Source organism: Aquarana catesbeiana, linkage group LG03 (genome assembly GCF_042186555.1).
Source record: "Aquarana catesbeiana isolate 2022-GZ linkage group LG03, ASM4218655v1, whole genome shotgun sequence".
Taxonomy (NCBI): Eukaryota; Metazoa; Chordata; class Amphibia; order Anura; family Ranidae; genus Aquarana; species Aquarana catesbeiana.
In genome coordinates this window covers 568,378,717-568,392,640 of record NC_133326.1, presented here as the reverse complement: position 1 = coordinate 568,392,640, position 13,924 = coordinate 568,378,717, and the positions used below count along the sequence as shown (strand labels likewise).

Below are 13,924 nucleotides of genomic sequence, written 5' to 3'. Positions count from 1 at the left end.
AACCCTCATTTTAGACCCTGGGTAGATGAACCCATAGTTTCTGTAGGAAACCTGTTGTGACTTTTGGAGTGTACTGTCGGCTAGTGCCAGTCGGGCACAAGAGTTTTTGTTGGTTCTATGTGTGCTCTTTTGTTGTATTCGTGTCGAGCCTGGGTATGCCCAATAGGCTCTGGTTTTTGTACCTAAAATTCTTTAAAAAAAACAGAGAAAATTGAGTACTGTTCTTAAAAAAAACCCCAAATACAACACTATCAAAATATTATGTTGGCTCCCGGTGAGTTTTATTTACCCTCCCTCCTGGCCCCTCCCTCCTGTTATGTGCCCCCACAGCAGCAGCTTGCTATGGGGGCACCCAAGCCAAGTCACAGCTCCTTGTGTCTGTTCGGCCCCGCCCCCTCTCTCTATCCTGATTGGCTAACTGACTTTGGTTGACAGAAGCGAGAGCCAATGGTGCCGCTGCTGTGTCTCAGCCAGTCAGGAGGAGAGTCCCAGACAACGCTAGAGAGGATTGGTAAGTTTTAGGGGGTGCTGGGGCAGCTGTTGTACACAGAAGGTTTTTTATTTTTATGCATAGAATGCATTAAGATAAAGAAACCTTCTGACTTTACAACCCCTTTAAGCTAAGTATATTGCTTGTATGTGAAAGCTGCCACCCACTTTTAATGATTACATCACAGCACAGAGACACCTTTGCTATTATTTAGGTATACACTAACACTGGCCATATACACATAGATTTATTTTGTTTAGCCTGCAGGCTTAACAAGGGAGATCTGAAAGACTGCTCTATTCATGCTAAACAGCATGGACTGAGGAACCTTCACTGCCAGCTGTTGTACTTAGACAGCTATAGCACCTGCGGCTGTCTGAATATCCAAACTTTGAATTTGCGGTCATTGTTCAGCCAATGATTTTCCACCTGTCTCCTTTGAGTTTTCATTCAAAGTTTGCTGAGCCAGGTGGTGTCAACAGGGCCAGACACCCATGGCTTAAATTCTGGCCAATTCAACATGAATCGGGTGAAATTTGAGATGTGTAAGGCATGATTTGGATAAAAAGATGGATTTAGATGATGATGGATAGAGGTCTATACTTAGACAAAAAGGTTAAAAATGACAACAAATGTATAAATAAAAATCCAAAGAGGCAGACTTGATGGACAACTTGGTCTTTTCCTGCCTTCATTCTTCTATGAATCAGCCTTTTATAGCCAATTAAAGGAACAAAATAGTCACATGATCTCCCATCAACTCCAGCTGGAAAGGGCATATCCTGCATCGCATTACAGTATGGGATCTACCCTGCAGGTTTGACAGCTGCTAGGGGGAATACCTACAAATCCCTATACACATCATAGTTTGATCATATTTTTCTATAACAATAATTTTAAATCTATGCCTTCCCGTATAAAGCCATAGGCAAAAAAATATATAAAAGTAACATCAAAATGAGCTCAGGGCAAGCATTACAATAACACAAAATGTGCTGTCACTAAAAATACACTCATTCTTTAAAAGTAGGTAGATAGTAAGGAAGAGAGTAAAGGTTAAAATAAATGTAGCTCTGTAATCCTTAGTGCTCCTCTGCAAGTACTATAAGAACCTGAATTGGACTTGGTATCAGCCTCTTGCAGTGCAATGAGCATGATGATGTGAGGAGAATGCTGAGTTCATATCCTCTTCCCTGCTGGACATGGTTGTGCTGTGGGCCAGAGCTTTCTAAACCTCAAGACTGGATGGACAGAAATACAGATCCTTTGACAGGAAAAACAGCCCCCATATACACTATAGTAGATAGATGCATAAATGGTATATTGCCTCAAATGTGGAAATCACCTAGCTGCTCGCACAGAACACGTTTCATATGCTGTGCAATACAATGTATACAAAAGATACGCTGCGCTAAGGTGAAAATATCAATCTGGAGATTATTAATGCATATGAGGTATACTGAAAATACCGCATAAGTGGCTTATCCAGCCACAGCAAGGCACAAAGGATATATATAAAAAACAAGTGATTTTAAAGTGCTATCTGTAAATAATATACTAGATGTATACCATTAGAATGAGAGTAGCGATTACTGAACTACTACCTGGATATATAATGGATGAAAAAATAATTTATATAGTCTGAAATTTACCGTGAAAAAAAAAAAAAATATATATAATATATATATATATATATATATATATATATATATATATATATATATATATAAATATGTCACAGTGATAACTGCAAAATACAACAAAGTGCCAAGTGCCACACACTGAGTGTGAATATCAAATCCAAGATGTGGTACGTGATTATTAAAGTCCAATATATGAAAGAAATCCACATAAAGTCCATAAAAACAGTCCATAAAAAATCCACCGTGCGTACATTTATCTTAGTGCTCAGAATCCCATGCTCAAGTGCCATCCGGTGACCCCCCAGGGACAGCCGCTCACCTCAGAGCATGCGATTCAGCTGTGAGACTGAGTCTAAACACGCTTATGAGCCATCCCACGGCTCAGTGATGGAATCCAGATACACAGTTTTCAGCAGCAACTCAGCAGTTAGGAATAAAGGAAAAGAAAAACTTGATAGTGTGATATCGTTTTTAAATATTTATTGGAATAAAAGCTCCCTATATTAGGGTACTCACATTTGCAAGGTGCGTGAGTGCACCAATCTGATAACAGTCTCCAAAGTTTGCCTGTCAGGAGGGATAAGCTGTGCATTGCATCTCAGTGGAGTGAATGGCTCCGTGCTCCATCCTGGCCCTTCCCCTACGCGTGTTCGACACAGGGTCACGTGTCTTCATCATCAATCCCCCTGATGAAGACACGTGACCCTGTGTCGAACACGCGTAGGGGAAGGGCTGTCTGGGAAGGCTGTCCACAAGCTTTAGTAGTGTGTCTATGGGAATGTTTGACCATTATTCCACAAGCGAATTTGTGAGGTAAGGCACTGATGTTGGACAAGAAGGCCTGGCTCGCAGTCTCCACTCTAATTCATCCCAAAGGTGTTTTGTCAGGTTGAGGTCAGGACTCTGTGCACACCAGTCAAATTCCTCCACCCCAAACTTGCTCATCCATGTCTTTATGAACTTTGCTTTGTGCACTGGTGCGCAGTCATGTTGGAACTGAAAGGTGCTCTCCCCAAACTGTTCCCACAAAGTTGGGAGCATAAAATTTTCCAAAATGTCTTTGAATCCTGACAGCCTGATGCCTTAAGAATCCCCTTCACTGAAACTAGGGGGTCAAGTCGAACCCCTGAAAAACAACCCCACACCTAAGGATGGGCTCTGGCGTGTTCGCAAGCTGCACGTGCCGAGCTCGCCAGGAAGTTGGCACTGCGCTGCACTAATCACAGACAGTGAGACATTTCCCAATCTCTGCAGCTGCACATCGGGAAATATCTCACTGCTTGTGATTAGCGCTGTGCAGTGCTGACTTCCTGGCAGGCTCGGCACGTGCAGCTTGCGAACACGCAGAGCCCATCCTTATCCACACCATAACCCCCCACTAAATGATTCGGACCAGTACACAATGCAAGGTCCATAAAGACATGGATGATTGAGTTTGGGGTGGAGGAACTTGACTGTCCTGCACAGAGTCCTGATCTCAACCCGATAGAACACCTTTGGGATGAATTAGAGCGTAGACTGTGAGCCAAGCCTTCTCATCCACATCAGTGCCTGACCTCACAAATGCGCTTCTGGAAGAATGGTCAAACATTCTCATAGACACACTCCTAAACCTTGTGGACAGCCTTCCCAGAAGAGTTGAAGCTGTTATAGCTGCAAAGGTCGGGCCAATTCAGTATTGAACCCTACGGACTAAGACTGGGGTGCCATTAAAGTTCATGTGCGTGTAAAGGCAGGTGTCCCAATACTTTTGGTAATATAGTGTATGTATTTCATCTGTGTGTGTGTATAGCTGTTTGTCTGGAGTTCAGCTTTAAATATTTAAATGTGAATCAAGCACCATTAATTTGTTCTCTTTATTTCTTTGGCAGTTTGCTATGAGCCTACAGATGTAGCCAAGGCATCTAAACCCTTCACATCTAACAGCTGGACAGCCTTAACCTACATCTCACCGAACCTTAAGGAGCTCATTTCCATCAACAGGACATTAGGTTATTCAGTGAACTTCGGTAAATTCACAGATAATGGTGACACACCTGAGCCAATTCTTCCCAAATGCAAACAGAATTGATCTCTCAGTAAACTGAAAACAGTGCTCTACTGGAGTGTTTCTCAACTCCAGTCCTCAAGGCGTCCCAACAGGTCATGTTTTCAGGATTTCCCTCAGATGAAACGGCTGTGGTAATTACTAAGGCAGTGAAACTGATCAAATCACCTGTGCAAAATGATGGAAAGCCTGAAAACCTAACCTGTTGGGGCGCCTCGAGGACTGGAGTTGAGAAACACTGCTCTACTGCATTGTGCAGTGCTGTCAAGTGAAATCAGTGTTTTAGTTCTCCTTCATTGTCCAGTTAGAAGTGGGCTGGGAACAGGTCACCAAGTGGTATTTTGAAATTGCCTTAGGCCGGCCATACACAGAGCAAATTTCTTTCCTGCAATCATGGGTTGCAGGAAAGAAATTAGCTTGAATCCCCCATCAAGAGACAGACAGTGTTGATGCAGGAATTCCTCTTGCCGGGCCATTGTCTTCTCCTGGCGGGAGGGGGGTAGGTAGGGTTGCCACCTCATCCCTTTAAACCCGAACACATATGGATTACACAAGTTCTGAGGCTAATTGAATGCAGATAAGGCACCAAGTGAGTTTAATTACCACCTTAAGCGGCCTCAGAACCTGTGTAATTCATATGTGTTCGGGTTTAAAGGGATGAGGTGGCAACCCTAGGGGTAGGGCGGGGAAGCCATCCCCGCCAGAAGAAGACAGTGATTATTGCTAGCGGCTATAGCAGCCGCTAGGGATAAGCGCAGGTAAAACTCGGCATGATGGTTGTACCTAGGTTGATTGATCAACTTGGTACATTCAGCCTGCCCATACATTGTTCAAATCTTGTCTGGTTCAGCAGGAAGATTCGAACCGTGTATGACCTGCCTTATAGAGAAGTGAGGTCACTAACATTTCATGCTGTCTGTCTGTATTTCAACATAGTTGTTTGCCTGGAGTTCAGCTCCGGAAGGTTCACCCCCCCCCCCCCCCCCCTCCTGACCAGGCCATTTTTTGCATATTGCACGGTCGTGCGACCTTGTACCCAAATTAAATTTATGTCCTTTTTTTTCCAACAAATAGAGCTTTCTTTTGGTGGTAGTTGATCACCTCTGCGGTTTTTATTTTTTGCGCTATAAACGAAAAAAGACTGACAATTTTGAAAAAAAAAACAATATTTTTTACTTTGTTAAAAAACACATCAAATAAAAAAATTTAAAAAATCTAATTTCTTCATTAATTTAGGCTAATATATATACTGCTGCGTATTTTTGATAAAAAAAATTCCCAACAAGCGTATATTAATTGGTTTTGCAAAAGTTATAGCGTCTACAAACGATGGGATAGATTTATGGACTTTTTCTTACTAGTAATGACGACGATCAGCGATTTTTACCAGGACTGCCACATTGCGGTGGACAAATCTGACACTAAAGCCTTGCACACACGATCAGATTTTAAGACGACCGAATGTCCGTTTTTTGTGGCATGCTAATCTAATGTCGAAAGTGAAGAGGTTACTCATAATATGAAAATTTTTGTATGACTGAATACAGCATCAGAAGTGATGTAATGTGTTGAATAGTTTTGTATGTATTCTTTCGTTTCTGAGCATGCGTAGTCTTGCTCTTATGATTTTTTTTGTACGAAAACCGTACTAATGAAATGAAAATCGGATGTTGAGTTCACATCCGACAAAAATTTTATAGTCTCCACATCCAGCTTTTTTTGTCGAAAGTTTGTTTTTTTGACGAAAAAGCGAAATCGGCTGTCGAAAGTACCGTACTAACAATCCTAAAATCGGCAGACAGCTTGTACGAATTTTTCCATTCGATTTTCGTATCGTGTGTTTAGTGACACTTTTTGGGGACCAGTGACACCAATACAGTGATCAGTGCTAAAAAAAAAAAAATCACTATCACTGTACTAATGACACTGGCAGGAAAGGGGTTACCATCAGGGGCGATCAAAGGGTTAAATGTGTTCCTTGGGAGTGCTTGCTAACTGGGGGAGAGGGGGGGTGTGATTTGACTGGGGGAAGACAGAGATCCCTGTTCCTGCTCAGCAGGAACACAAGAACTTTATTTTCCCCTCTGACAGAACGGCGATTTGCCTTGTTTACATAGGCAGACCACCGTTCTGTCTGTCTTGGGAATGACAGTCTCAGAGCTTTTGGATGTCCATAAAAGGGAGGTCTTTAAAAGTAAATAACATGCATAAATATATCAAAAGCACATATAGTTATATGGGAAGCTTTTTATACAAATGAATGGACTAGTAACAGTGTCTTTTTAACATATGAAACTTCCAATTACAAAATGATTATCATGATGGTAATTGTCTCAAGGGAAAAGGTGCATGGTGTCTCTTACCTCCCAGAGTACATATCATCATTCTGACCTTTTAAGTGATTGACAGGTGATACCTCTATTCTCAATGTCTTTCAACACTTCAGCATTCATAAAAGGATTCTTAATGAAAAAAATAACTGATGTAATGACAGACAGTCCTCAATGTTCAAATAATTTCTTAGAGACTAGAAATTTTTATTATTCCTCGGTTTAGGGCTGATTTCCATTGCAGGTCGGCATTGAATATGTCTGTTGTTGTTCCCTTGTCTCAGATGTTCCATGTGCATTGGATGATGTCATAAACATGGCCATCACCCTGTCATTGCCACTTCTGGAGAACCTGCACTGCGTCATTGTAACCCTGGGAGCTCATGGGGTCCTCCTGTGTGGTCACAGCTGCAATGGAGTATTGTCTTTACATCCTAATAACAAGGTGGGTCCAAATCCAAGACAAGTCAACTGATTATTCCAGTGCATGTTATTTGATCTCTTAAAGGGTAACTCCACTTTTGTGAGAAAAAAAATATAGCAAAAAATATATAACATACAATTGCTACCCAAGCCATATTCTAATTTATTGTTATTAATCCTTCTCAATGCGACATGGCAGCCTAGAGGCTTTCTGTACACAGTGTACGAGACTTCCCCAGAAATGTAATGAAATGTAATTTCCAGCTTGTATAATTGGCTCGCTGATTTTCCCAGAAGTCTGCATTGCAAGTCTGCAAGATTTTAGGCATCCTCTGCAATGAAGATATTCCCAAAGGGTTAATTACTTCTAGCGGGATGCAGGCACTGCAACATTCCTCATTAGAACACAGTAAGGGCATCAGCTGATAAGGAAAAAGTCATTCCCATTCAGATTTGCGCTACACATTGACATAGTCAAACAAAGAGCTATTCCTTCAGAGCAGAAACAGGTAGGAATCTGCAACAATGTTTGTTAAAAGTCCATGAAATGTACACCGATGAACCAGCAGGGATTGTTTTTTTTTTCTCTAGAAAAGTGAAGTTACTCTTCAAATATATTACATACCTAAAAATACATGCAAAAACACATACTTAATGTATGTAAACTTCTCTTATTTGCTACTTTTTGTTTTAATGCACATAAAGTGGATTTATATTCTTTGTGGCTATAGAGGAATATGTTTGAATGAACTTTTTTTTGCCTGGAGTTCAGCTTTAAAAATGCAGTGAATTTGGTCAAACCCTGAGACATAAATGTATCTAAATTATTTTGTATAATTATAACCCTATATTTTACATTTGTTTTTCTACTCCATCAGACATCACGGGGAGACCTGTGTGCCCTACATTATCCTGCAGCCCCAATCTCTACTGAAGAAATTGTTAATGTTTCAGGAGCTGGAGACAGGTCTGTTGTACTTTTTACTAATTTAACTTTTTAAAATAATGCAAATGTTTAATTTGCATCAATAGATAAAAAAAGGACTGTATTTAATGTATTATATTGACTCACAGGTCAGCACATAGGATAGCAGGGTCAAGAGGGGGTAGCAGGAACCTGAAAACTTTTAAACTACAAAAACTAATATTACTTATAATTATTTTTTATTATTACTATTCATTATTGCTATACTTCCCTCTTCTAGACACCTCTGGAACTTTGTGGCTAAGTTCAGCAAAAGAATAGTAGGGGAAAGGATGCAGGGGATGTTGAGAGAAGTCAGGAGACTCTATATAGTTCAGGAAACAAAACCGACTCTTCTTTTTTGTCTTTGTAGATCTGTACATTTGTGTGTCTGATTCAGCCACAGTGTGTCCTGTGATAATACTCGATCATCTTTATCCTTCTGTCCCTACAGTCTTATGGCCGGTCTCCTGTCTGGGGTCCTGGCGAAACTGGACACCGATACCTGCGTCCGAATGGGACTCCTGGCAGCCCGCTTGTCCCTCCGTTCCCGCGGGGCCATCTCTCAGCTCATCTCTCCCACCAGCATCAGTGTGCAGCATGTAGCAGAGGAGACATGGCCTGCACCTAGAGTCTGGACCATCCCTCCAACCAATGGGAAGTCCTTCCTCAGGACCAGCCATTAACAGATATCATGGTGGAGCCAGTCATTGGACTCAACAAATTTTAACAGGGTTACCTATTTCATGAACTGTTTTGCCTTACAGTATTAGAACCCTTGCAAACAGAGACACTCTCTATGTTTGTGTCAATTTTCTCCAAGTGTTTCTTCTTGCAGTTTGTCAGTTCAGCACTCAGGAACTGATAGTGGTAACCTCTAGGGAAGCTTCAAACCAAAGAATGAGAATGTTATGTATCAGTTACTCAGCTCGGTTGAAATTTTTAATCACTTTGTAGAATGAAGTCAAACTTTTACATTCACCTCAGTTTCAATCATTTGCCCAATTATTGAGAGGTGAAATCAATATTTGGGAAATATTTTATTCTTGTATTTAAAGTAGAGTTCCAGCCAAAAAACTAAATGAGAATGAATACCTTTATTAAAAGGTAAAATAACCAAACCAGCTGTTGCTTTAATCCTTAGTCAGATGGCCAGCATCATTTAAGCCCACTTCTTCTGAGCCTAGGTCACCCTGGACTCGCCTCACCTGTGACTGGACAATGAAAGAGAAGTAGCACAGTTATAAGATCATCTCTCTGTTACTCTGCTTTCCCTTCCTATCAGCATGTTTCTTATCCACACATGAAGTGATTGGATCCTTGTGCCACTTCTTCCTCCCCCACTCTGAGGTCTGCTGTACAGGATTTGCAAGAGGCTGACAGGTCACATTCAAGTACTTACACTGCTTGTATTTAGAAAATACATTTAATGATGCACTCTGGTATTCAGCTCAGTGTACATGCAATAGAAGATTGCCAACAGACAAGTAAGATTGTTTTACTGCAGAAGAGACATATCATCATACCTCCCAACTTTTTAACTTGAGAATGAGGGATATTTTAGGGAGACGATGACCTGCAGGGCGCAATGCGCGCCACAGCAAAGAGTGCGTGTGGCCAAACATGATAGTGGGTGGGGCTTAAGGGGCATGGTTTAAAAAACCCTGGGCTTCCTTGTACCTATAAAATATGGTTTGATTGCTGTGCCAAAAGCTGGAGTCTCCAGTGTGAATCAATCCTTAGGGAGAGAGATTGGAGAGCGGGAAGGATCACTGTTATATGGAAGGAAGGATCACTATGGTATATGGTAGAAAGAAAGAAGTGATCACTATGGTACATGGAAGGCAGGAAGGAAGGATCCCTATCACATATGGAAGGCAGGAAGGATCACTATGGCACATGGAAGATAGGAAGGATCACTATAGCATATAGTAAGCAGAAAGGATCACTTTGGTACATGAAAGGGTCACTATGGTACATGGAAGGCAGCAGGGATCACTATGACACGTGGAAGGCAGGAAGGATCACTATGATACATGGAAGGCTGGAAGGATCACTATGACACATGGAAGGCAGCAAGGATCACTATGGCACATGAATCACAGGAAGGATCACTGTGGCACATGGAAAGCAGGAAGGATCACTTTGGTAGATGGAAGGCAGGAAGGATGACTTTGGTACATGGAAGGAAGGATCACTATGGCACATGGAAGGCAAGAAGGGTCACTATTGCACATGGAAATGCAGGAAGCATCGCTTTGGTACATGGAAGGCAGGAAGGATCACTATGTCACATGGGAGGCAGGAAGGATCACTATAGTATATGAAAGGCAGAAAGGATCACTGACACATGGAAGGCAGGAAAGATCACTATGGTACATGGAAGGCAGGAAGGAGGGATAACTATGGCACATGGAAGGAAGGAAGGACTAGATGGAAGGAAAAGAGAGAATTCACTCACCCGAGGCTGGCTGTTCTCCAGAGTCTCAAGCAGTGACATTGTGTGCACGGCTTCAAAATTCCCTGCCCAGACATAGCCACTCCCAGCGCAGCCTATTTCCATACACCCCTGCTGGGGTGGTTCCGGTGGTATGGCTTGTGCACCAGGACATTGTTGGTTCATACGTGGCCCTCATTTTGTATCCCCTTGGCGTTGAGTGCACATGTAGGAAGCACTAACCAGGACACCTCCCTCCATAAGCTCTGTTTGCAGATCTTCTTTCCTAGGTGCAATCTAGGGTTGCCACCTTTTCTTGAAGCCAAACCTGAACACATTAGTGGAGGACAGCAATTTTTTTTTTTTAGCATACACTATGGGATTGTAAAAGACCTGGGACACCTTTGGATGTTCCAAGGGGAGTAGTTATGTGGCACACATAGCGCGGTGAACAGTGGGTGTGGCCAAATTGCATCTTCAGTGGGAGGGACTTAAGGGGGCATAATTAAATAAAACAAAAGCATTTTTGCATAAAATATGCTTAGATTGCGGTGCCACAAATAAGTCTCACAGACATGTAGAAACTTCACAATCAAAAAAATTAAACTCTTCCATTACATATAATTTTGTGTACACTGAATATAGTCAGAGAGCTAACATTTTATCTGAGCATACATTAAAAAAGAAGGCCTTAATTAAAATAGTCAGTGACTGCTTATCAACCAGTAATTGTTAAGACAATCAACACTTTGGTAAGAAGTATGCAATGCACAATATAGTGTATATTGGTGTCCGTTTATGAAGCAGTGACATTTTTTCACTGCTCCGTTCTCCGGCATTCACAGAGGAGATCGTTCTCCTCTGAGTGCCAGTTTATGAAGCGGTGTAGATCGCTTTCTCCTTTTGGAGGAAAAAAGCGATCTACAAACACTTCAAACAGTGGAGATCGCCCCTGATACTGGAATCTTGTGAGACATAACGAGACTATAGTACCAGAAATTCACAGAAAAACCGAGGTGTCTGTTTATTAAGCAGTGATAAACTATCACTGCTCAGTACACAGACAATCCTGGAGGAGACCTCCCACATAGTTAATAAAATATCTGTCCCCCTACACTATATATATATATACACACACACACACACACACACACACACACACACACACACACACACACACACACATAGACATGGTAGGGGGACATGGTGGTGGCTTGGGGGGGTCTGGACGAAGAAGTCAAAAATGTTCCTCCTCAGTTCCCAGGGATTCTCTCTTCACTCCCCGATTCTCCACCCCTGAGCTGGTGAATGGGGAAGGTGAATTTTGACTCAGATCGCCAGTGAAGTCCTGAGATCGCAGCTTCATAAACTGTCCGTTTCTGTGACTCTCAGTGTGTTGAGATGATCGGCAGAGAATATGTTCTCCCCCCGATCATCTCTGTTTCATAAACCGTTAATGGACTGTGATCAGTGGCAATCACCGCTGATCACAGTTTCATAAACGGACACCAAGGTGCAGGGGTGTATGTAATGTTTGGGGGGATCTCACAGAGTAAATTTTGGGGGGAGGTTGGGAGGTCTCCTGGTGTAGTATGGGAGATAGGGGAGTCCCCTGGTGTGTACAGTATGGGGGAAGGGGGTGTAGTATTGGGGGGAAGGGATCTCCTGGTGTGTACTGTATTCTCCTGGTGGGGGAGGGGATCCCCCAGTAAGTACACTACCCAGTAGGTCGCACAGGGTTCAGTAGGTGCTCTTGATCTCAGTCTCGGTCCTGGCAGGCTGTACGGTGTTAGGACTCCTGGCAGTCCCCCAGCTTGTTGGGTACATATTTCTCCTGGAACTACATGTCTCCCACTCACCTGAAAATAATCCCTGCACACCTCCAGTGTTTCCTCTCCCCTCTGGGTGTCCTGGGACCCTGGGTGTGTGGTAGAAAGGTGTAGGCTCTCCCCATGATGTCTCATATGGCCAGTATTGGTTTGTCCTGTGCCAATCCCATTGCAGCATGCTGTTGAAGAAACTCCAGCGTGCAGAGGCAAGTCCAATATTAAACTCTGGATGCTGGATGTGTAATGTGGTGCTGAGGATTAGCTTTACAATGCTATGTGCTGGATAGCAGCCTGGCTGAATGAACTGATGATGTAAGGCATTGGCTGAGGATATTCAGGCTGTTGTGCATGGTGCATGAGCCTTAGGTGAATGCGGTTACTGCTGACCCCCACTGGTCCTCAGTCACTGGTCCAGCGGGTGGAAAGTTTGACAGCTGCTTGCAGGACACTCACTTCACATGACAGAGCCCCCATCCCCCTCCTCCCATCAGCAGCACATCTCCCTTCTTCCTCCGATCCTCAAGCGAAGCCAGGGCAGGGAATTTCCATCTCTCTCTCTCTGCATACTCCTCTGGGGAATCAGTGATAAGAGCCACAGACAGGACATCTCACATGCATTGAGTGTCCCTCTGTAGGAGACATCTGGCCCCAGATAAATTCAACTTGATAAGTGCCTCTGCACTGCTGCCATCAGGACTGAATGCCCTCCTCTGGCAACGCTACTAATGCCAGACTGTCTGGGTGAATCCCGTACAGGTGCAATCCCTGCAAGTATTGGGGTAGTCTGAACTGTATACTAAGCCACTAGGTATCTTTCAGCAAGCAGACCTTCCTTTTAGTTGGATGGCCATTTTACCTGGGTATGGCTTGTTTACCTTCAGCAAGCTATGGCAGAAAGGTTGTGGGAAGGATATACAGTGGAACCTCGGATTACGAGCATAATTCATCCAGGAGTATGCTCGTAATCCAAAGTACTCGCATATCAAAGCGAGTTTTCCCATTAAGTCAATGGAAACGAAAATAATTTGTTCCGCATTGACTTCAATGGGATGCAATACCGCATGCGGCCAGAGGCGGGGGGTACGGGAGAACCTCGGAAACGGCCGAAAAAGGCCCGAGCCAAACCGTCCTCTGGCCTTTCCGTGCATTTTCGAACGCCGACGATCGGCGCTGTTCGGCTCTGGCGCCCCCCCACCTCAGGCCAAAAGTGGTACCGCACACCGCTTTTGGCCTGAATCCTGCTCGTTAGGATTTTTAGAGATACAGTGCTCGTTTTGCAAAACGCTTGTTAACCGCGTTACTCGCAAACCGAGGTTCTACTGTATAGGTGGGTTTGCCAAATCCCTTACTCAGGTTAGGAGGGACCCCTGCATAGTCTACCCACCAAAGCCCCCATAAGAGTCAGATAAGTTCTGAATTCCTGTCCTTATCTTTTTCCACTGTTTTAGGGGAACATTCCTCCAGTTCATATGTATCCAGGGAGAAATTCCCAGCAGCCATTTATGGCCTCCTGACCAACTCTCAGGTGTTCTCACTGGGTTGGAATGCCTCGGTTGCAAATGTGGGCACTCTCCCTCCTCTCCTCTCCTATTGCAGGAATATGAGGTGCCAGACGATAAACAGTGTTTTTAATCCCTTGTACGATAATGAATTAACATTAATATTTATTTTTGTTTTTTAAATGTTTTTCCATGATATTCGTTACGATATCCAGGTATTGGATGATTGGTGGTGGATCGATTGGTTGTCCCGCCTCGTGAC

At 43.1% G+C, this 13,924-nt stretch overlaps 1 protein-coding gene across 1 annotated transcript in view; it reads left to right on the top strand.

Annotated features, from left to right (window-relative positions):
• Positions 1-11,679, top strand: part of LOC141132896 (uncharacterized) — a 77,109-nt gene extending 65,430 nt beyond the window's left edge. The window contains exons 16-19 of the mRNA XM_073621847.1: positions 4,005-4,142; positions 6,795-6,955; positions 7,812-7,900; positions 8,352-11,679. Of these exons, the coding sequence (XP_073477948.1) occupies positions 4,005-4,142; positions 6,795-6,955; positions 7,812-7,900; positions 8,352-8,583 (620 nt within the window). The 3' untranslated portion in view covers positions 8,584-11,679. The remainder of the gene's footprint in view (positions 1-4,004; positions 4,143-6,794; positions 6,956-7,811; positions 7,901-8,351) is intronic.
• The last annotated feature ends 2,245 nt before the right edge of the window (positions 11,680-13,924 follow it).